We start from the raw sequence: 24,976 nt of genomic DNA, 5'->3' as shown, positions 1-24,976 counted from the left end.
AAATAGGAAGAGTAGACTCCATTCACTCAAAGGATGAATCAATGTTTCACAATAAGTTTACTGAGGCCACTAATTTAGAATTAGTAATAATTCACAATCAAATTTTTTTTTAAAGTTTATAATGTAACAAATGAATGTTATAGGAAAACATTTTAATATCTTTAGAGAACAAACTTTTATATTAAAAACATTTTTAAATAAATGTTTGTGATTCGTTAATGACAGAGCATTATTAACTCAGTTAGCATCTACCAGGTCACAATTTTGTGATTAGACGCCCTATGTAATCAAAGTTAATTAGCCTGAATGCCCCTGAAAAACTTTCTGTGGTATTCATTTCTCACTAATTCATGCTAATTTTCCCATAAACTTAATTCTGTTTTCATCTTTCCAATATGTAGGTGGACAGCCAAAGAGGAAGGGATGAGCAGAAAAGAACTAACAAAATAAAAAAGAAAAGCAAAAAGGAGAGGGAGGAAGAAAATCAAAAAGAAGAACTTCAAAGAGCTATTAAAAGAAAAAAAAAGTTAAGGGAAAAGGGGGAAGAAGAAGGGAAAGGGGAACCTGAAAACAAACCTTACTACTATTGCTGCTGCTATTATTACTAAGATTATGATCATCATCATCACCATTACAATTACTGAACCAAGCCTCATCTAGGCCCCCTGCCAGAGTTCTGAAAGCCAAGTGACTGGGGGGGGGGGGGTCGGTGAGGGCAGGGGATAGAGGAAGGATTTCTCAGCATTCAGCACATATAGATTCACTTAATCTCCATTTTCATGGAGGGCCCTTGTTGGGATGAGCCCTGGGTGTTCTGTGTAAGTGATGAATCACTAAATTCTACTCCTGAAACCAATTATCCTCAAGGTTAACCAACTAGAATTTAAATTAAAACCTAAAACAAATAAAAAAGAAAACTTACAAATCTGATATAAAACTTAGAAAACTAGAAAACCAACAATAGCAAAAATCTCAGAGTAACAGGATAAAAAGAAGAGCAAATCAATAAACTATAAATAGAAAAAGGTACCAATAAACAAATTCTAAAAGCCACACTAAACTACTTTGAAAAGCATACATAGGGGAATGTTCTATACTTGGGCTCCGAGTGAGAAAATATTTAAGGGTGAAATGTTAAGATGTCTGCAACTTAATTTTCTCTGTTTCAGAAAATAAAAAATATCTATTACTTTCTCTAAGCAAACCGCTTTTACTAGTTTTTCTAAGCAGATGTGGAAAAATTAGTGAATCTAGGTGATGAGCGTACAGTATACAGGTAGGTGTTCATTCTACTATTCTTTCAACTTTTCCATTCATTTAAAACTTTCAAAATAAAAAACTGAAGAAAAATATGCAGACATTGAGGACATTTACAAATAGGAGCTTAAGTAGAGGTAAGAATTTATAAAGCAATAAATTCCAAGAAAATGTGTAGTATTAAATTTCTTTACTTTCTTACAGGAAACATAATGAATACAGTTTAATTGCCCTTCAGATGTTCTTTTCTAAAGTGCTATGAACCCAGGACCCCCACTGTCCTAGGAGAAAGGGAAGATAAAACATCAAGATCCCTGATTTTATGTTTTTTCAGAAAATATAATGGAAAGTCATTTTTAAAAACCCTCACTTTATGTACATGTATACTTGAAAAGAATTCCTTCAAAGTGAAAAATTAAAACAGAAAAAGCTGACTGGAAGGATAGCAGGTCTTCACGAACCATTCTTTCAAAGGCCAAACATTTTCCATAAAGCGTGGAAAATTCTAGCAAGTTGCTGTGCTGACAGCAAAACACTTAATAAAGGAAACAAGACTACAAAAAAAAAAAATTTGTCTGAAACTAAGCAGACTCACAGTACACTGCACCGTTTGAAAGAGTGAGTATGTATCACAAAGCAAATCTGTTTTTACCCTCAAACTTTATCCAACTATGTTAATCACAAAAGATTTTTCAATTAGAACTGATTTCAAAATCAAAGCCTAAAACCCATGGAAACTACAGTGAGTACTTCCATATATATGAGATTCTAATTAACTGGATTCGACATAAAAAGTTAGCTTAGTTGAGGGGGCCAGGTTAAAAAAAAAAGTTAGCTTAGTTGCTAGTTTAAAACATATATACAGAGACATGGGGTTGATTTTATAGGCTCTTTTAGGAGTATATATAATGGGCTATGAGAGCAATATAATTTATTATGGTATTAAATACTGTGATAGGTTAAATACACCAAGTAAGCACACTGCAAATTTTCCTTTAAACTACAGTGCATGTCCTCCGTTCCAGATACCTGCTTCCTACTACAAGTCTTAATGTGCCGTATTTTATAGCTCTAGTAATTTTTTCCTAATAAAAAGTTGTCCCTTAATCTCTACCATCATTCTCAGCAGCTACGACATCACCACACCTGTCTTTGAAATATGTGAGGCGGTCAACATTAGCCAACGTGAAAGGAAACAAAGACATAACGCTTGCGTATTTTACAAATATAAAAGTATTATGTGTCTCTATGTAAAATGGGAAATTCCACATTAATAGAAAATTAGAAAGAACTCTTACCTTATAATAAAGGAAAATAATAAGAAAGCCAATCAATAATGCAGCTGTCCTTTAATTACACTTAGAAATCCAAAAAAAAAAAAAGGCTGGAAGCCAAGTATCTTAAATCACACAAGGAATCTATCAGTGAGGGAAAAAACAAGGCATATTCTGAAAGCCTCACAGCTAACATAAAATGGATTTGTGGTATGTTATAAAATACTAATAGGCACCCTTTGAAAATTACTTCAAAGTCTTTATTCTGGCAGGTTTATGCTATAATACCTTGACACAGTTTAATTTTCTTGTGTAATGTCAAAATATACACCTGGCTAAGTGTTTCTATAAATAAAGGACAGGATTCTTAATTCTCTCATCCTGAGAAATTCCAGAAATTAAAATTTTCACTTTCAATATTACTCCATTAGGACTGTTCGAAAAGCTGGGTATCAATCAAATTTTTATAAAACAAGACATTGATTCACTATATATACATTGAGAATACCTTTCTTTTTTTTTTTTTTTAAGATTTATTTATTTGACAGACAGAGATCACAAGTAGGCAGAGAGACAGGCAGAGAGAGAGAGGAGGAAGCAGGCTCCCTGCTGAGCAGAGAGCCCGATGCGGGGCTCGATCCAGGACCCTGATATCGTGACCTGAGCCGAAGGCAGAGGCTTCAACCTACTGAGCCACCCAGACGCCCCAACAATGTCTTTATATCTAACTGACCTTCAACTGGCAGTAGCTTTTATTATTCGTATATTTGTATATTCATTCATCAAGAATTACTTATTGAGCACCTACTATTTGCCAGGTACTATTCTAGGCTAAGAATTGGGGATAGAGTAATAAACAAAATGAAAAAAATTCCTTTTATTTTCTTATTCTTTTAGGTTTCTTGGCTCCTCAGCTGTGACAAAGCCTTAACTGTCTCTTAAATCCAACCAGTCTTCTTTTAAATGACATTTTTCTGGGCACATGGCCACTCAGGAGCTAGGCCATGTGCATAAGCTCTGAACCCTGGTATGGGGCAGAATTGATGCGGTCAGTGGTTCACATGCTTGAAAGAAAGCTGCTTGCTCTCCACCTGCGTCCTGACTTCTTCACATAGGCTACAAATCAGACATGCTATCAGTCAGATTCAACCACACAGAGTAAAAGACCCTAAGAGATGGGGGAAAAAAGTGTGTGATCCCTGGATGACTCTGGGACATAACAGCCCTAAACTGCCCACCAGCTCAACTTGGGAGAAAAGTAACTTTCTACTGTGGTTACGTTACTGCTGTTTGGTCCCTTTGAAACAGCTAAACCAGTGCAGATGTGCAGGCGTCCACACATCATGTTGTGCACTATTTTAAAATACGAATCATGACCCTTACTATACCTGGTATATGTTTCAGACTCCTCACAGAAGATCCTTGATCTACTCTATGCCATGATTACCTCAATCACTGCTTCTTTTGTGCAGCTTCCTCATATTTTATATGTATCTATTATTACACTTATGACACTTTATTATATAATTATTTCCACATTTATCTATTAGATGTGTCTTTCTTAAAAAAGGTCTTATTCTTTTTTGTATCACTCTATGTCTGACAGAGTCAGTACTTAATATTATTAAATAAAACATGTTAAATTGGGGGCACCCTGGTGGCTCAGATGGCTGAGTTCAGCTCAGGTCATAATCTCAGGGTCCTGGGATGGGCTCTCTGCTCATTAGGGAATCTGCTTGTTCTCCTCGCTCTCCCTCTGCGCCTCCCCCTGCACATGTTCTCTCTCTCTCTCTCTCAAATAAATAAAATTTTTAAAAAACAAAAACAAAACACGTTAACTTGGTTTATTGTTTTTCTTTTTCTTTTTTTCTTTTTGGTTGGGTTATAAATGAACTAATAATCTTTCCTATTCAAAAAATAAAGTTTAAAAATATCAATAAATGAAGATATTTTTCATATAGGATGCAGTGAAAATCTCTAATACACTATAGGTCAGAAAAATCAGTCCCAAACACTAGGTAGAAAAGGCCTTATTTTTAGTAATTAGATGCCAGGCAATCTCAGTGTTTATAAACACTTCAATCGTACAAGCACCTTCAGTGACCGTAGCTCTTGTCAATTTCATTTACTAGGCACTGGTAAAAAGAGCAAGTCATAATAGAGGTGAGTCAGACAGGGTCCACCGTAAAAGGAGTCACAGGCCTTCTCACAAAGGAAAAAAGAGAGCGTAATGGAGAATCAGAGCAGGCCCAGAAAGGTAAGGAAACAGGAGTAGGAATGGCAGGGAGGAACAGATGAGGAAACTCAGAATCTTAGGTAGAATGGAAGACTCTAACCAAAGGAGAAAACAATGGTAATGTTTACCTTACTTTTGAAAGTAGACCCTCACTCACACATACACCAATAATATATCACCTAACAAACTGACAAAATGATTACATTTGGTAACATCCAATTCTGCTGAGTACGTGAGGCACTATAACACTACTGGATGAATTACAAGGTAATGCGAACATTTTAGAGAGCAATTTAACGATACTTACAATAACATTTTCAATATACATTCTATTTCTTGAAATTCGCCTGCTGGGTATACTTGGAAAAAACTCGCAATATGTATTTTTAAGAATGTCATTAAAATATTATTTGTAATAGCAAAACACTGGACATGATCTAAATGTCCATCAACCAGAAATGAATATTTGTACATGTTCACAAGGGAATATGCAACCATTGAAAAGAACAGATCACATCAGAACAGATCTCTTTGCATCTCTGAAGACATCCAAGCCATTTTAAGTGGAAAAGAAAGGTATGGAACAGTATGTGTGGCCTATCTTGTGTATGAGTGAATTTTTATAAGGGTGGGGTTTTTTTTTTTAAGATCTTATCAATTTATTTGACAGGAAGAAAGACAGTGAGAGAGGGAACACAAGCAGGGGTAGAGGGAGAGGGAGAAGCAGGCCTCCCACCAAGCAGGGAGTCCAAGAAGGGGCTCAATCCCATGACCCTGGGACCACGACCCATGCTGACACTTAACCAAGCACCCTATAAAGGTGTTTATGTTACACCTTAACATTTCTAGAAGGACAAAACCCTATTTTTTTAAGTGTATTTACTTTAGGGGCACCTCAGTAGCTCAGTCAGTTGGGCCTCCAGCTCTCGATTCAGCTCAGGTCATGATCTCACTGAGATCGAGTCCCATGTTGGGCTCCACACTCAGTAGGGTGTCTACTAGAAATTATCTCTGCCTCTCCCTCTTCCCCTTCCCATGCTCACACTCTCTCTCTAAAATAATAAATTAATTTTTAAAAATCCATTTTAGAAAGTGTATTTATTTTTAGTAATCTCTACACCCAACATGGGGCTTGAACTCATGACCCTGGGTCAAGAAGCAGGTCTCTTCTGACTGAGCCAGCCAGGCACCCCAACAAAAAACTATCAATAAAAGTTCTAGGAGAAAACACTGCAGAGGGGGGGCTTTAGTGTGTCTTTTTTGTAAACTGCTCTAATTTAACCAAGTGCATATGTTAATTTGATAATTTTAAAATGTCAAGTTATCTGGTCATAATTTTCCGTCTCTAGTAGAGTTTTCTATATTACAAACTCAGATAAATCCTTTAAAAATTATCTAATTACTATCTGAAATTGAACTACTATTTGAAATATATATATATATATATATATACTAGCCATACTAGCCAGGTACATAATTATGTCTCAACATTTTTAGAGAATCTACCTTAGTTTCATCTTTTTTATGGAAAGAACCATAATTTTAAAAGAAATTAGGGTACAGTTAACTATGTTTCTCCCCTGTGAATCTTTATTTTTAGTTTATGCTTTAAAATCTTTCCCTTGGAGCACCTGGGTGGCTCAGTCAGTTAGGCATCTACCTTCAGTTTGGTTCATGATCCGAGGGTCCTGGGACTGAGCCTGGCTTCAGGCTCCCTGCTCAGTGGGAGGCCTGCTTGTCCTTCTACCTCTGCCTCTGCCTCTGCCTGCCATTCCCCCTGCGTATGCTCTGTCAAATAAATAAAATCTTTAGAAAAGAAAAAAATAAATAAAATCTTGCTCTTAAATTTGGTCACTTAGGAACTTACTTTTATCCCAACTAACACATCATTCATGCTGGGAAAAAAAAATGGTGACTAGTTGATAGTCAGTTGACTGAAAAATAAAATATTCCAATGAAAACCTGTTGTGCTTGCATAATATTCAACATATAATTTAAATGGAATTTTCATGACTAAAAACTTGAAAGATAAAAAAATTTAAAAAATTTTTAAATAACTAAAAAAAAACTTGAAAGAAAATAAATATTCAGCCACAAATGAAAGAAATATATAAAAATACATTTTCTCTAAAAATTTCATTTTCACTGATATGAGCATTTGATCTGACAGCATGCAGTCATAACCAATCTCATGAATGTGAGATTATAGCACAAATAGTAGGAAAGATTAGCAAAAAAACCCAATTTACCTATAAGTAACACTGTTGACAAATGTTAAGATACTGGCTGGCTATAAGAGTGTTTGTACAGGTTTGAGATACAAGGGCATTAGAAGTTGAGTTGTAATACCCAAGATACTAACCTTCAAGTCAGATAATTAAGGAAGATCATTCAAATGATTATGCTTATCACTTTGATACAGAAGGAAAGCCAGCTGAAACTAATCAAGATCAATTTCCTATTACATCAATACCAGAACTGGATTTAAAGCCATGTGGCAGTTCTGAGAATCCTAACAAGTGGTGTCAAAATGATTTAACTGAAGTAAGACAAATCTCTCTTCTATAGGCAAACACAAACACAAAATTAATACATTTCACTCTTCCAAAAAACATCTTTTTAGATCAGGAATCAGCAAACCTTTTCTCTAAAGAGCCAGAATAGAAATATTTCAGGTTTTGCAGGCTACAAATAATCTCTGCAGCAAATTCTTTGTTTTATTTTTTACAACCCCTTAAAGTTGTAAAGCGCATTTTTAGCTCACAGGCGGTACAGAAACTGTCCGCAGTAGGATTTGGCCCATTGGCTATGGTTTTTTACCCCTGACCTAGATACCTTCCTTCCTTCTATACACCACAATGAGGACCCCGAATAGGCATGTGCTGCTGTCAGTGCTCCTTTATCTGCATATTCCTTCTAAATTCAGTCCTCATTATCACACAGGTGGCAAAAATAAATGAATAAAAAACAATACCTCAATATTTCCAACTGTATAGTAAGAATAATATCACTCAGGACGCCTGGGCAACTCAGTCGGTTGGGAAAACAACTCTGGGATTTCAGCTCAGATCATGATCTCGGGGTTCTGGGATGGACCCCCAAGTGGGGAGTCTGCCTGGGAATTCTCTCTCCCTCTGCACGGCCCCCCCCCACTTGTGTTCTCTTTTACAAATAAATAAATATTATTTATTTATTTCAAATAAATAAATATATCTTAAAAAAAGAATAACATCCCTCAGAAATCTCAAACTTTTGAAAAAGATATATTACTTTGCTTTAAAATCGTTTTTATCAGGGCACCTGGGTGGCTCAGTGGGTTAAAGACTCTGCCTTCGGCTCGGGTCGAGATCCCAGGGTCCTGGGATTGTGCCCCATGTCGGGCTCTCTGCTCCGCAAGGAGCCTGCTTCCTCCTCTCTCTCTCTCTCTGCCTATTTGTGATCTCTCTCTCTGTCAAATAAATAAAATCTTTAAAAACAAAATCTTTTTTATCTCTGATAATTATAAATAAAATTCAAGTACTTGTATTAATACAATTGTAAAAACATTTTTATTCCTTTTTAAATAACTATATTGAGATATACTCGATACACTGAACATTTTTAACTTGATTGAGGTATATTTTGCATATCATATTACTTACCATTTTCTAATTTATGTTTCTTGATTTTTTTAGTAAGCTTGTCAGATTGTGCAACAATAACCATAAGTCAGTTTTAAAACATCTTCATCACCCCAAGATGATCCCTCATGCATTTACTCTTAATGCCTAAACTTACTGCTTCCATCCTGCCCAAGGCAAACACACAGCTACTTTTTGCTTTATAGTTTTGCCTTTTCATATAAATGGTATCACATAGTATGTGGCTTCTATGTCTGATTTTCACTGAGCATAAAGCTTTTGTGAATCATCCACAGTAGAGCAGGTATCCACAGTTCATTTCTTTTTTTGCCGAATAATATTCCACAGGATATGTTGCACATTCTTAAACTGTCAGTTTATTAAGTTTTGACATATGCATATACTCACAAAAACCTCACGAGTCAAAATAATACACATATCAGTCATCCCCCAAACTCTGTGTGCCCGTTGGTAATCCCCCCCCCCCAACAATGACGGGTCTGTTTGCTATCACATTATCCATCAGTACACTATATAAACTTGCGTTTGCCAGAATCTTATATAAACAGAATCATACAATATGTACTCCTCTGGCTTTCACTCAGTATAATCATTTTTTTTTTTAAATATATGGGAAGAGGGAGATCAGTTTTTTGTTTTTTAAAGAATTTTATTTATTTATTTGACAGATCACAAGCAGGCAGAGAGGCAGGCAGAGAGAGAGGAGGAAGCAGGCTCCCCGCTGAGCAGAAAGCCCGATGCGGGGCTCGATCCCAGGACCCTGAGATCATGACCTGAGCCGAAGGCAGAGTCTTTAACCCACTGAGCCACCCAGGCGCCCCATGACTCAGTATAATCATTTTTAAGTTCATCCATGTTGAAGCACATATCAATTTTTTTTATTACTAAAGAATATTCTATTATATAGATGAAATAAAGATTATTTACACATTCACCTGTCAATGGACATGTGGAATGTTTCCAATTTTTAACTATTACAAATAAATCTGTCATAAGCATTTGTTCCTAAGTCTTTGTATGGGCATGGTTTCATTTCTTCCGGATAAATATCTAAAAGTGAAATGTGGATCATCTAGCAGGTGGATGTTAAATTTGTTTTCTTTTTAAAGATATATTTCTTTATTTTAGAGACAGACAATGAGCAGGCAAGTGGGGGAGGAGGAGAGGGAGAGGGAGAGTCCTGAAGCAGCCTCCCTGCTTTGTGCAGGGCTCGATCCCAGGACCCTGAGATCATTACCTGAACCAAAATCCAGGGTTGACCACCCAACAAACTGAGCCACCCAGGCACCCCTGGATGTTAACTTTCTTAAGCTGCCAAAATGTGCCAAAGAGGTTGTATCATTTTACACTGCCACAATAGCGTAAGTGTTCCAATCTCTCCATATCCTTATCAATATTTGCTATGGTCCGTTTTTCTAATTTTAATTATTCCCACAGATGTACAGTGATAGCTCACAGTGGTTTTCGTCTGTATTTCTGTTAACAACTAATAATGCTGAGCATCTTTCAATGTGTTGGTCATCTGTTTGTCTGCCATGTGTTTGTCACACTTTGATCAGGTATGTTCAAATCTTTTGCTCATTTTTAAAACTGGGTTTTTTTTATTATTATTGAAGTTTAAGAGCTCTTCATACATTATGGATTTATCAGTTAGATGATTTGTAAATATTTTATCCCAGCCTGTGATTTATCTTCTCTTAATAACATCTTTTAAAGAGCAAATGCTTTTTATTTTTATACAGTGCAATTTACTAATTTCTTCTTTTGTGGATTATGCTATGCTTTTCATTTCACATCTAAAAAAAAAAAATCACTCTCTAACTCACAGGTTTTATTTCTTCCACAGGTTTTATAATTTTAGGCATTATGTTTAGGTCTTTGATACATTTTGAGCTAATTATATATGATATGTCATGGGTCAAAGTTCATTTTACTGTATGCAGATATTCAATTGTTCCAGTACTATTTCTCGAAAAGATTAATGTTTCTCCATTAAAAATGACTTTGCAACATGTTTTAAGTCAGCTGTCTAAAACAAACAAACAAACAAACAAACAAACCCCATTGGGTTTTGGGGACTCTATTCTCTTCCACTATCATTTCATCTTTTTTGATGTCAATACCACAGTGCCTTAAATACCACTGGCTTTATAAATCTTGAAATCAGGTAGATCTCTAACTTTGCTATTTGTCGAAGTTGTTTTAGTTATTCTAGATCCTTTGTATTTCCATGTGAATCCTAGAATCAGCTTGCCAGTTTCTACCAAAAGAAAAAGGCTAAATGGAATTTTGATCAAGAATGTACTGCATCTACACATGACTCTGGGGACAACTGACATCTTAACAATACCAGATTCACTGACCGTAAACATGGTACACCTCACTACTTACACCGGATTCACTGACCCATAAACATGGTACACCTCATTATTTATTAGATCTTAATTTCCCTCAGCTATGTCTTGAAATCTTCATGTATGGATCTTGCACATCTTTTGTCAGATTTATCTCTAAGTATTTCCTATTTTTTGATATTACTATAATTTTTCTTTACTTGTAACAGTATTTGCTTGTAATTTACTTGTAATAGCAAAAAAATGGAAACAACTCAAGTGCCCACCTGACCGCACTGCCTAAAATCCCTAGATCGGTGCTGAACAGAAGTGGTAAAAGTGAACATCATTAACTTGCTCCTGTTCTTAGAAGAAAAGTATTGTTTTTCGCCTCCAAGTATAATGTTAGTTGTTGGTTTTTCTTAGACGCCTTCTGTCAGGTTGAGGGCATTAACTTCTGTTCCTAGTGTGCTGAGACTTTCTGATCAGAAATGAAGGTTCGATTCTCTCAAATGCTTTCTCTATCTACTGAGATGATCAGATGGCTTTTATTTATAATTTGTTAATATGGTGAATTTTAATGATTGATCACTTAATGTTAAATGAACTAGTATTCCTAGGATAAACCCTACTTGGTGATGACATGTTATCCTTTTTTATATATATATTGCTGGATTCTATTAGCTAAAATTTAGTTTATAATTTTAACAACTATTTTTTCCCCAAAATTTTTATTTATTTATTTGACAGAGAGAGATCTCAAGTAAGAAGAGAGGCAGGCAGAGAGAGAGGAGGGGGAAGGAAGCAGGCTCCCCGCTGAGCAGAGAGCCCGATGCTGGGCTCGAGCCCAGGACCCTGAGATCATGACCTGAGCCAAAGGCAGAGGCTTAACCCACTGAGCCACCCAGGAGCCCCTACATCTATTTTTCATGAATGATAGCGGACTATATTTTTTGCCTGGTTTTGGTATCGAGGTAATGCTGACTATCCCAGGTGAAAAAGTAATCAGGTCCCTGTTACTTCATGCTGGCCAGAAGTAGAAGTCTGCTTTAGAGTCATTAGTTCAACTATTCCTTCCTAGCCTAAGATGTATGCATCACCATTAACGTCATTTTGCCTTTAGGGAAAATGGGGAATGGGGCCCAGAGAGCGATGGAACACAATTCCAATCTGGAACTAGGATTTGAATCCAGACAGTATAAATGTAAAATCCACTCTCTTAATCTGTTATACTACATAATACTATAATATTTAAGTAGTATTAAAAAAGATTCTCAAAAAATAAAAAAATTTAAAACACAAAGATTCTCTTTAAACACGGAAATTAATTTATTTTTCATTAAGAAAAATTCTACCTCGGGGCGCCTGGGTGGCTCAGTGGGTTATGCCGCTGCCTTCGGCTCAGGTCATGATCTCAGGGTCCTGGGATCGAGCCCCGCATCGGGCTCTCTGCTCAGCAGGGAGCCTGCTTCCCTCTCTCTCTCTTTCTCTGCCTGCCTCTCCATCTACTTGTGATTTCTCTCTGTAAAATAAATAAATAAAATCTTTAAAAAAAAAAAAAAAAAAAAGAAAAATTCTACCTCTAAATGATACAAGTAGTCTGACCTGGAGCTCCTGTAATCACTTAAGCAGTATGGTGTTTGTTGAGAAGAATAAATGAGATGCCAGTTTCTTATACACTGAGTCAGGATCTACATAAACTATTAACTACTGAATATACTGAAAACGTTACTTAACAAAAAGCAAAGATCCACCTGGAAAAAAACAGTCTTATAAAGATGTCCTATAGTCCCCCAAAGTCTCCAAAGTCTAATCAAAACAGCACCAACAGGGCACATGGCTGGCTCAGTCAGCTGAGCACCCTACTTTGGTTTTGGCTCAGGTCATAATGTCATGGGCTATGGGACCAAGCCCTGTGTCAGACTGTGCGCTCAGTGGGGAATCTGCATAAAGATTCTTTCCCTCTGCCACTACCCCCTCCCCTCTCTTTAGTATATAAATTCTATAGCTCAGGAATTCAAGACACAACATTTTAAGAAACTTGTTTTAAGTCTGCTATCCCATAAGTAGTAGAACAGGTATTCTTAGTTCTGTAGAGAACGAAGTCTCTACACCTCTAGAATATTTTCTAAAAATTCCCATTTTATTCATTTGCTTTTCACATTACAATATTATCATCCCTAACAAACAAGGAGCACTGCCAAGAGCCTTCTGGAAATAAGGAAAGTGCAACATCAGATTTTAGCAGACCACAATGCTATGCAACTGGTGCTGAGGTCTGAAGTAATGACAGCAGACGGGGCTTTCCCAACCTCTGACTGCATTAAACTGTTTTGCCCTCTTTCTAAAGCAAGCTTTCCTTCCATAAAACTAGCTGAGTGCTTTTCTCTACTTCTGATAGTCTATAGTGGGCAGTTCAATTAGCTTGGACTACCAGCTGTTGGCTAAAACGCAGAATCCCTCTAAAGAGCAGGAAGGGAAGAGAAGTAACAGCTACTCAAATAATTCCAGGCCTGCGGCAAGATGGTTTTGGGCGAAGAGCCTGGAGTCTTGAAGACTGCCAACACTCAAATACCTATTCTGCCTCACACCAGCTGTGAGACCTTGGAAAAATTATTTAACTTCTTTGGCCTTCATCCATAAAATGGGGATGATAATTTGTCCTCTCACAGTGCTGAAGATTAAGAGAGAAAATATATGAAATGAAGAGTGTTAAGAAGAGTGCGTGGCACTTCCTGGCACTGCTTAAATCTTATTATCAATATCACTATTATTCTATAGTTACTGAACAGGAAAAAGTACTTTAGAGATCCCTTAGCATAAAGAAGATTTTAGCAAATAACTGTATATCTAAAAACAAAGTCCTATAAACCTGACCTATGTACATCAGAGTCCAAAAAATAGCTTTGAAAGTTGATTTCCAGCATATTCTCTAAGTAGACAGTTTTTAAAACACAAGGAAGGATAATCAAAACAATTCATAAAAATAAAGCAAATTACTCAATTCCATGATGGCAGTATTAAATACCTACTATGGGCTTAGCCTTATGCAATGTTCCATAAGATATAACCCAATTCTCAATAAACCTAGAATATTAGATCTAACCCTATTCTCAATAAACTTAGAATATTAGAGAGCAAAAAATACATACATGCAATAATCAAATAAAGCAAAAATATTATATCATTGAGGGGCACATGAAAAAATTCTCAAATACCACTAAAATTTACGAGTTTAATCTACAGAATAAAAAAATTATCTGTCTGCATACCTAGTGCTACTCCTGATGCTGGTGCCAAGAACAAGTTCAAAGGAGAGGCATGTTCTATTATAAATTATCAGTCACTCAAGCAAAACAAAGACGGCTATTTAATAATTTCCATTGTAACTTACTGTTGCTATTTTGGTCTCAAGAAAGTTTTCCCTTTCTTCATCTACCTTAATTTCATGTCCCATTTTAAATAATTCAAGCATTTTGGGGATGTCACGGCCAATGGAATCTGGTAAGAAAAATTAAAAATCCAAAGTTAATACTACATATAAACAAGTAACAAAAATGACAGAATAAGAGAAATATTCATCCTATATTAAGATATAGTAAACAAGTCGTGGCAGACAGACTAATTTAGAGTGTTGCACGCCCTTCCATGACCCCTCCCCGTGAGTGTGAATGGCAGCTACAACTTGCTTCTAAGCAAGAGACAGAATGCTCAGATACACATGATTACATTACATAAAACTGTTAATGCTGACCCTGGAGGAGACTCTCTGCTTTACTGGTTTTGAAGAAGCAGCTGCAATGTTTAAAGCTGACATAGGAAAAGGGTCCCAAGACAAGAAACTGATGCCCTCAACCTAGCAGCCTGCAAGGAGCTGAATCCCGGCCCAAAGCCATGTGAGTCCAGAAGTGGATCCTCCCTCAGTCAAGTGTCAGATGAAACCACAGGCCTGACTGATACCTTGATTGAAGCTTCATGAGACGCTGAAGCAGAGGACCCAGCTTAGGTGTACACACACTCCTAACACACCATGAGATAGTAAATGTGTGCGGCTTTTTGTTTTCTTGGTTTTTTTTAAATTTATTTGACAGAGATCCCAAGTAGGCAGAGAGGCAGGCAGAGAGAGAGGAGGAAGCAGGCTCCACACTGAGCAGAGAGCCCGATGTGGGGCTCGATCCCAGGACCCTGAGATCATGACCAGACCTGAAGGCAGAGGCTTTAACTCACTGAGCCACCAAGGCACCCCAAATGTGTACTGTTTTATGACACTAAATGTGGTAATATCTGCCTTCAGCTCAGGTCATGATCCCAGGGACTGAGCCCAGCATGGGACTTCCTGCTCGGTGGGAAGCCTGCTTCTCCCTCTCCCACTCCCCCTGCTTGTGTTCCCTCTCTCACTGTCTCTGTCAAATAAATAAATAAAATCTTTAAAAAAAAAAAAAAAAGGAATTGAAACTGAACTTATTGGATTCTATTGTCACTTTGTCCTCCATTATGGAAGAAAAAAGTACAACTGAATACAGAAAGAAAAAAAAGGAAATCAAGGTAAAAATGAAGAATTTTCAAAGAATCACACAGAAGGCTTGAAAAATAAACTGTACCTTCCAACTTTCAGTCATTAATATTTAACTAAAAGTTAATACACAAAAACACAAGTTTTTAATATTTCATGACACCATACCTTAACTTGAAAATTTTTCAATTCTGTACATAGGAAATATGAATTATTTAATTATTTGAAGAGTAAGAAATACAATAAGGGATGTGCTACTATAGACACATCACTTATATGTCTCTAGTAACTCTTCCCATGATAAGTCAACATGAGGATCTCATTATATAAAGTACAGAATATTGGGGCGCCTGGGTGGCTCAGTGGGTTAAAGCCTCTGCCTTCAGCTCAGGTCATGATCCCATGATCTGCTCAGCAGGGAGCCTGCTCCCCCACCCCCGGCCTGCCTCTCTGCCTACTTGTGATCTCTGTCTGTCAAATAAATAAATTAAAAAAAAAAAAGTACAGTGTATCTTCAGCATACATTACTTCCAAGGATCACCTGGGGAGTTGTTCAGTATGGCTCAGAAGCACTTCAGTACAATGAAAGCAATTATCCACGAGGAACTTAAAAATCTAACTGTAACTGATGGAGAGAAAAGGGACTTGCAAATAGAACAACTACTAAAAAATACTACTTTTTTTAAGTATCACATTCTGATGTAACTATACTAAACAGTATGAAAAAAAGCTTAATAAAAACAGTAAATGCTAATAGTGGTGTACAAAAAAATAGGAACCTGGTTAAATAATTTATTATCACTACTTACACTTGTTTCTTAAGAATAGTACCTTCTAGTGAAATAAGTCAAGCAGAGAGAGTCAATTATCATATGGTTTCACTTATTTGTGGAGCATAACAAATAGCATGGAGGACAAGGGGAGTTAGAGAGGAGAAGGGAGTTGAGGGAAACTGGAAGGGGAGGTGAATCATGAGAGACTGTGGACTCTGAAAAACAATCTGAGGGTTTTGAAGGGGCGGGGGGGGAGGTTGGGGGAACCAGGTGGTGGGTATTATGGAGGGCACGGATTGCATGGAGCACTGGGTGTGGTGCAAAAACAATGAATACTATTACGCTGAAAGTAAATTTAAAAAAAATTTTTTTTTTTAAATTAAGAGTCTGCCTAACAGTGCTCTTCAATAAAAATAGAATATGAAAAAAAAAAAAAAAAAGAATAGTACCTTCTACGTAGTGACAGCTCAAGAATGATGTTAACTAACCTAAATCTATAACCACAATGCCTTCCTTTCTGTCACTGCGAATTGAGAGTCATGCTCTTCACAATGGCCAACCCTCTCCATTCGTGCACTGGATCCCACCACTCCCTCTCTCTACTGTCCCACCAACTTCCTTAGACATGCTTTTCTAAATCATCGTCATCAGCCTGCAAACCTGCTATGAAATCTCCCATCTTAAAATAAACTAAGTCTGCAACTTCATACTGTCTTCCAGTGACCAAGACTTCCCTGAAGGGCGTTTAAGTTTTCAAACAGCTGTCTATTTCTACTTCTTCTCCTTCCATTTCCTCTTAAATCTATTTCAATCAGGTTATCATCCACTGAAAATGGTATTTTCAAGGTCACCAATGACATTCACAATGATAAATCCAATAATCATCTCTCAGTGTTCCTCTGAGTTGACCTATCAATAGCAGTTCAGAGTGTATCCCTCCTTTTCCTTCAACAGCCTGACGTGTCCTCGGAAACACTCTTCTCACTGCCGGTTCCACTCTGTTGGCTGAGCCGGCGGGCGACTTACAAGGACTTCACTACCTTAGGCCTCAGTCACTTGACTTCTCCTTCTATTCAATCACACCTCAGCAATCTCATCAGGATACGTGGCTTTAAAAACCATTTATCTACCAATAACTGCCAAATTTGTATCTCCAGCCACAGCCTCTCTCTTCCAATCACCTACTTGGTATCTCTGTCTAGATGCAGGTAGATAATTAATAAGGAGTATAAAAGGACAAATGTTTGCTGAAAGAATGAATAAATGTCCTAATTTTGAGTCTGATTTTATAGTGAAATTATGAGTGTGAAAGACCAGGGCTTAGGAAGAAAATGGAAACAGTTTTGCATTAAAACATACTGAAGAGAAGGTTCTGATGCGGTATTGAAAAAATATATACAGCATGTGTACAGTTAGAATAAGAAACCAGAAAAAAGTGATAGACTGGGGGTAATGATGCATATTTGAGTTTTCAGGCCAATTCTATCCCAAAACAAATAAAATTTTCTTTTTTTGACCTTACATATTCCTTTTTCTACCTCTTTGTCCCATAACCAAAGTGTGTCAATGTTCATTTGCATTTATCTTAGGAGCAAGATGTTGAGCATCATTTCTAGTGCTTAATGGCCACTTATACAGCTTCTTTTGTAAACTGCCTATTCAGTTCTTTTGCCCCTTTTTAAAAGCAGTCTTCTTACTGAGTCTTAAAAGTTCTTTGTACATTCTAGAAATAGTCCTTTGTCAGATAAATATGCAGCAAATATTTTCCCACAAACGGTGGACTGTCTTTTCATCTTCTTAATGGCGTCTTCCCATGAGCCATGTTCTTAATTTTGATAGTCCATTGTAGCAATTTTTTCTTCTATGGCTCACGCTTTTGTGTCCTAAGAAATCTTTGCCTAATCCAGAGCTGTAATTTTCTTCTAGAATTTCATGGCTTTAGCCCTTATAATTAGATCTGTGATCCATTTTTAATTAATTTCTGTGTTTGATGTGAGGAAAGGGATATCGAGTTATTTAAGAAACAGTCACTGAAAACTATTCTTTCCCCATACAACCTTGGCAGCTTTGTCAAAAATCGTTTGTTCCTTAGGCGTGGGTCTGTTCGTTAACTTTCAATGTTTGATCTATACACATCCATCTTTACACCACACCACACCGCCCTGATTACTACGGCCCAGAAGTCAGGTCGTGCAGGACCTCCAATTCTGTTCTTCCTTTTTAAAAACATTTTTTATTCCAGGGCCTTTATATTTCCACTACATACTAGAATAAGTTTGTCAATTTCCAAAAAAAAATTTTTTTTTAAGCTTTCTGGGAGCTTGACTGGGACTACACTAAATCTAGAAATGCACTAAATCTACTATAAAATGTAGGAAAAAATCCCGCTCAACAATATCGCCTTCAAATCCACAGCAATGCCATGTCCCTTGATTTACTTCAGTATGATTTAGGTATTCCTGATACTTTCAGCAATATTTAGCAGTTTTCTGTAAGTAGGTCCTGCATATTTTGTTAAAATTTATTCCTTATTTTGACTCACTATTCCTTTGACTTTTTTATTCTCTTATTAATGGAACTGTTTTATAAGTTTCATTTTGATTGGCTATTGCTGGTATAGAAAAACAGTTGATTTTGTGTATTGATCTTAAATACTGTAACCTCACTAAATTCACTTATTAGAATTCACTCATTTAGAATCCTAACTTCTGGGCATAAAGACAGTTTTATTTCTTCCTTTCCCATATGTACGCCCTTTCTTTCACTGGCCTTCGGTACAATGTTGAACATAAGTGGGGAGAGCACAAACCTTTACCTTGTTCCTGATTTTAGGTAGAAAGCATTCAGTCTTTTTTTTTTTTTTTTTAAGATTTTTTTAATTTATTTGACTGACAGAGATCCCAAGTAGGCAGAGAGGCAGGCAGAGAGAGAGGAGAAAGCAGGCTCCTCACCAAGCAGGGAGCCGGATGTGGGGCTCCATCCCAGGATCCTGGAATCATGACCTGAGCCAAAGGCAGAGGCTTTAACCTACTGAGCAACCCAGGTGCCCCCGAAAGCATTCAGTCTTAATGGTCTCATCACTAAGAATGATATGAGCTATTTATTTTTCATAGATGTGCTTTGTCAAGGTGAAGAAGTTCACTTCTGTTTCTAGTATTCTGAGTTCTTAGCATGGCTGTGAGATTTTGTTAAATGTTCTCCCTGGATCTAGGGAGATGATCTTAAGATCTTTTTCCTTTATTCTACTAACATGATATATGATATTGATGTTCAGATGTTAAACTAACTTTGCAATCCTAGAATAAACCTCCTGCGTTAATGTTTACTAATCTTTATATACATTCCTACATATATACATAAAAACATACTGCCAGATTCAATTTGCTAATATTTTGTTAAGAATTTGTGCTTCTGGGGCGCCAGGGTGGCTCAGTGGGTTGAAGCCTCTGCCTTCGGCTCAGGTCATGGTCCCAGGGTCCTGGGATCGAGCCCCACATGGGGTTCTCTGCTCAGTGGCCCTGCTTCCTCCTCTCTGTGCCTGCCTCTCTGCCTATTTGTGATCTCTGTCTGTCAAATAAATAAATTTTAAAAATATTAAAAAAAAGGAATTTGTGCTTCTATGTTCATGAGGGATATTGATCTGTTGTTTTCTTTGCTTAGGATATCCCTGTCTACCTCTGATATCTACCTATGATATGCTGAGCTCATAAAATGAATTGGTAAGTGTTTCTTCACCATTATTTTCTAAAAGAGGTTGCGATAGATTGGTATTTTTTTTGCCTTAAATGTCGGATAGAATTCACCAGTAAGAAATCATGTGGCCCTGAACTTTTCACTGTGGGAAGCTGTAAATTACTAATTCAATTTCTTCAGCTGATATAGATCCATGGAGATTTTCTACTCTCCTAGACACTGCGGTGATCTGTGTCTTACAAGGAATTTGCCCATTTCATTGGCATAACAGTCCTTGTCTCAAAAGTCTATTTTGTCTGGTATTAATATAGTCAATCCAAGTCACTAATCCTTACTGTATATTTTTTTTAAGACTTTATTTATTTATTTATCTGACAGAGAGAGACAGAAAGAGTACAAGTAGGAGAAACAGCAGGCAGAGGGAGAGGGAGAAGCAGGCTCCCTGCTGAGCAGAAAGGCCGATGTGGAGCTGGATCCCAGGACCTGGGATCATGATCTCAGCTGAAGGCAGATGCTTAACCAATTGAGCCACCCAGGAGCACCTTGTTGGTGTATCTTTAGCTATCATTTAACTTTCAACCTATTCGTGTACTTGCATATAAAGTGTCTCCTGTAAACACCATATAACTGAATTGTTTTTTCCTTTGTTTTATAATCCCTGCCTTTTGGGTGGAATGTTTATTCATTCCATTTCCAATTAACAAGACTAATGATATGGCTGGATTTAGGTCTTCACTTGATGTGTCTTCCATTTGCTGATCTCCTATGCTCTGTTCTCCTCTACTGCCTTCTTTTCTTTCAGAAAAAAATATTTTAGTTTATCTTTTTCATTTTTTATTCCTCTACTTAGTTTTAACCTGCGCCTCTTCGTGTAGGTTTCTCACTCACTCCGGAGATCACCGTGCGCGTGCTTACTTATCGCAACCTACTTCATCTTCACACTGACTTCCCGGAAAACAGGATAAATTTGTGCCAGCCTAAGTCCATCTTCCCTCCACCACCCGATATTACGATCCTGCCCAAACCTATTTCACTTCCCATATATTCATCGTATACACCGGGTTATTAACAACAGAAATCAAGGACTCATTCTAGATTCCTCCCTCGCCCTTAACCCCACATCTAATCCCTAACTCCTGCTCCTTCAGCCTCCTCGCTATGCCACAACAGCTCTCCTCCTCTCCGCTTTTACTGCCACTGCTCAAATTCTGTCCTTATTCATCTTATACTTAGACTACCACATTAGCCTCCTACTGGTCTCTATTAGAGTCTCATCATTTCCCTATCAGCACACTGTCACTTACACAGCTCCCACACAGTCATTCTAATATGCAAATCTTACATCATTCTTCTGAGCACCATTTTTCAATGGCTCCTAACTGCATAAAGGATCAAATCTAATCTCCACAGTACGTCACACAAAGCCCTCGGTGATCTGGCCCACTGCCTATCACTGTCTAACCCCGCTGACCACCGCTATCTGATAAAACGTTACGTGCCAAATGACAGAAAGGTATTTATAATTTCCTGAATACAACTGGGTTTCTCATACTTTTGTTCATAGTATAGGCCATTTCCTCTATCTGGAATGTTCTCCCCATGCATGTCAGAAGAAAATACCTACTCATGCTTAACCTCTTCACTGCTATTTCTTTCCTATAATCAGATTCTACAAAGTAGTCCTCCATTCCTCTCGGCACGTTGTACGCTGTACACGAGTACACTTTCCGCGTTTTAGTGCAGCAGTTTATTCTTGCCTCTCTGGCCTCTCAAAGTTTATCTCCTAAAAGACGGGAACTACCTTTTTCTCTTTCAATCCTCAATACTACGTGCACTACCTGGCACACAACAGGTACTCAGCTGTTACCTATGTGCTTATTCAGTAAATGACTGGTGAAAGTAGAAACGATCTATGAAGGCGTGAAAAAGAATGCCTCCTCCTAAACCAACTGCAGAGAACAAGCGGCTTCCTCAGGAACTGCAGGGAGTCAGTAACAGCGCAGTGCATCTCTGATCTGTTCTTATCACCCAGCCCACGCTAAGCTCTTACATACACTATAACAAAAACACTAGACAGAGATGTTATCATGAGACCCATTTTGTAGATGAATAAACAGAGGCATAAAAATGTTAAAAAGCTGGTTCAAGGTCATAGTAAGTGATAAATCCAAGACTGAGAGAGGTTTATATTAACTACTGTTCTATTCTGCTTTTCAATATAGCCCAATGTTAAATCCTCATTGCTATTTCTAGGCCTCTGCGAGCCCGTCCTGCCAGGTAATTGCTCCATTCTTCGCCTTCTCTCTTCTCTGTGCTTCTCTCAGTACTCTGTACTTTGTAACTTCTCTCCTTGTTCCTTCTTCCTTTCCCTTTCTTTCCCTCCAATTCTACCAGTTTCCACAATGAACATAAGCAGTACTAAACTGTATGACCAGGCAATTCGCCCTAACATTCTCTTTTCTTCTTTACCCAAAAACATTATAGGAAAGAAGCAAGTAGAATAAAACAAGACAGGGATGCAAAGTAGGAACAGTAGGAAGGAGGTGAATAAAGATTGTATAGTATAAAAGAAGTCTCAAGAAACAAAAAAAACCTTCTAAGAAGAGATCTTTGAATGTGGCAAAAGAGAACTGATGATTACTACTGAGCGCAAGTTCAGCGGAATTGTGAGAGGGAAGGATGGACGACAGACTAACACTTGGTAAGGCAGTGGGGACACCCAACCCGGGAAGACCACCTGTTTAAAAAAACTTCGTATGAAACAACAGAAAAGATAAGATCGTAGCTAGAAAGGATAGCTAAGTCAAAGAAAGGTTTTGGGGGTATGTGTTTTGTTTTTTGTTGTTTTGTTTAACTAGAGAATCTAAGCATGATTAAATATTAAATTAAACCAGTTTTCCTGTTGCAAAAAACAAAAGTGATAGTTCTGTCACAGGACCTTGTCTGTCTTGTTCATACTCAGCACACTCAAGGCTTGGGATGTAGTAGTTACTCAATAACTGTACATACAATTACTCTAATCCAGAAAAATCTATAAATTATAGGTAATTCGTTCCTCAGTTGATTAATTCAATGCTGTATCTTTTATCAACTGAATGTCGCATTAAATGTGCATTCATAGTACAAAATATTTTTTTGTTTTTTTGTTTTCCTTTATGCAGTTAGGAGCCATTGAAAAGTATTTGTTGAGTCCCACTGTGTGCCACATTATTACTCTACAGAGTAGTGAACAAAAATAAAAAATGCTCATACTTCAGTGAGAAGAACCAAGTACACATTCACAACAAAAAAGATATAAAATGAAAGACAAAAATCATCGCTTTATCTCAGTAGATACAGAAAAAACAGTGACAAATTTCAACATCCACTCATGATAAAAACTCTCAACATCGATATAGAAGGAACATACCTCAATCTAATAAAGGCAGAATGTGACAAATCTACAGTTAACACTATACTCAAAGGTTAACAAACTGAAGTTTTTCCTCAAAAATCAGGAGTAAGATAAAGATGTCCACTCTTGCCACTTTCATTCAACACCTACTAGAAGTCTTAGCCACAGCAATTAGACAAGAAAAAAATAAATAAAAGGCATCCAAACTGGTAAGAAAAAAGAAAACTGTTACTATATGCTGATAATATAATGCTATAAAGAAAACCCTAGGGGCGCCTGAGTGGCTCAGTGGGTTAAGGCCTCTGCCTTCGGCTCGGGTAGTGATCTCAGGGTCCTGGGATCGAGCCCCATATCGGGCTCTCTGCTCGGCAGGGATCCTGCTTCCTCCTCTGTCTCTTCCTGCCTCTCTGCCCACTTGCAATCTCTGTCTATCAAATAAATAAATAAAATCTTAAAAAAAAAAAAAAGAAAGAAAACCCTAAAAACCACTAAGAAATATTAAAAGTAATAAGGGTTGTCTGGGTGCCTCAGTTGATTGTCTGTCTTTGGCTCAGGTCATGATTTCAGAGTCCTGGGATCAAGCCCCACATTGGCTCTACACTCAGTGAGAAGTCTGCTTCTCGGGGTGCCTGGGTGGCTCAGTGGGTTAAAGCTTCTGCCTTCGGCTCAGTTCATGATCTCGGGGTCTTGCGACTGAGCCCCACATCAGGTGCTCTGCTCAGCGGGGAGCCTGCTTCCCCCCCTCTCTCTCTGCCTGCCTCTCTGCCTACTTTGATCTCTGTCTGTCAAATAAATAAATAAAATCTTTAAAAAAAAAGTCTGCTTCTCCCTCTCCCTTTGCCCCTGCTCATGCTAGCTCTCTCTCTAATAAATAAATAAAATCTTTTTTTTTTAAAGACAGACCTTATTTATTTATTTATTTTTAAAAGATTTTATTCATTTATTTGATAGAGATCACAAGTAGGCAGAGAGGCAGGCAGAGAGAGGTGGTGGGGGGTTGGGGGGGGGGAAGCAGGCTTCCTGCTAAGCAAAGAGCTCAATGCAGGGCTTGATCCCAGGACCCTGAGGATCACGACCTGAGCTGAAGGCAGAGCCTTAAACCACTGAGCCACCCAGGTGCCCCAAATAAATAAAATCTAAAAAAAAAAAAAAAAAACAATTCAGTAGGCTTACAGAATACAAAATTAATATACAGAAATCTGCATTTCTATACACTAAAAATGAATAGCAAAAAGAGAAATTAATAATCCCATTTACAATTGCACTAAAAGAGAATAAAATACCTAGGAATAAATTTGACCAAGGAGGTGAAAGACTGAAAACTACAGAACATGGATGAAAGAAACTGAAGATGACAGAAACAAATGGAAAGATATTCCATGCTCACGAACTGAAGGAATATTATGTTAAAATTAAGCAGTATGTTAAAATGTCCATACTACCCAAAGCAATTTACAGATTCAATAGAATACCTATCAATACCAACAACATTTTTCACAGAACTAGAACAAATAATCCTAAAATCTGTATGGAACCACAAAAGACCCTGAATACCCAAAGCAATCTTGAAAAAAAGGAACACAACTGGAGATACCACAATCCCAGATTTCAAGATCCACTACCAAGTTGTAGTAATCAGAAAAGTACGGTACTGGCACAAAAACAGATACATGGGCCAATGGAACAGGACAGAGAGCCCAGAAATAAACCTACATTTACATGGTAAATTAATCTTCGACAAAGGGGCAAGGTATACAATGGGCGAAAAGACAGTGTCTTCAATAAATAGTACTGGGAAAAGTGGGACAGCTACATGCAAAGGAATGAAACTGGACCACTCTTACACCATACACAAAAATAAA

At 37.4% G+C, this 24,976-nt stretch overlaps 1 protein-coding gene across 6 annotated transcripts in view; it reads right to left on the bottom strand.

Moving 5' to 3' along the window:
- The window catches only part of MRPL1 (mitochondrial ribosomal protein L1), a 110,787-nt gene that overhangs the window by 35,399 nt on the left and 50,412 nt on the right, over window positions 1–24,976 (bottom strand). For all 6 annotated transcript variants that reach the window (XM_045062814.1, XM_004776288.3, XM_045064239.1 and 3 more), the window contains exon 7: window positions 14,136–14,242. In XM_045062814.1, coding sequence (XP_044918749.1) covers window positions 14,136–14,242 — 107 coding nt within the window. The remainder of the gene's footprint in view (window positions 1–14,135; window positions 14,243–24,976) is intronic.

Source organism: Mustela putorius, unplaced genomic scaffold (genome assembly GCF_011764305.1).
Source record: "Mustela putorius furo isolate JIRA1106 unplaced genomic scaffold, ASM1176430v1.1 tig00000040_pilon_pilon_pilon, whole genome shotgun sequence".
Taxonomy (NCBI): Eukaryota; Metazoa; Chordata; class Mammalia; order Carnivora; family Mustelidae; genus Mustela; species Mustela putorius.
The sequence above is the reverse complement of the archived record's forward strand: the minus strand, read 5'-3'. Positions and strand labels throughout refer to the sequence as shown.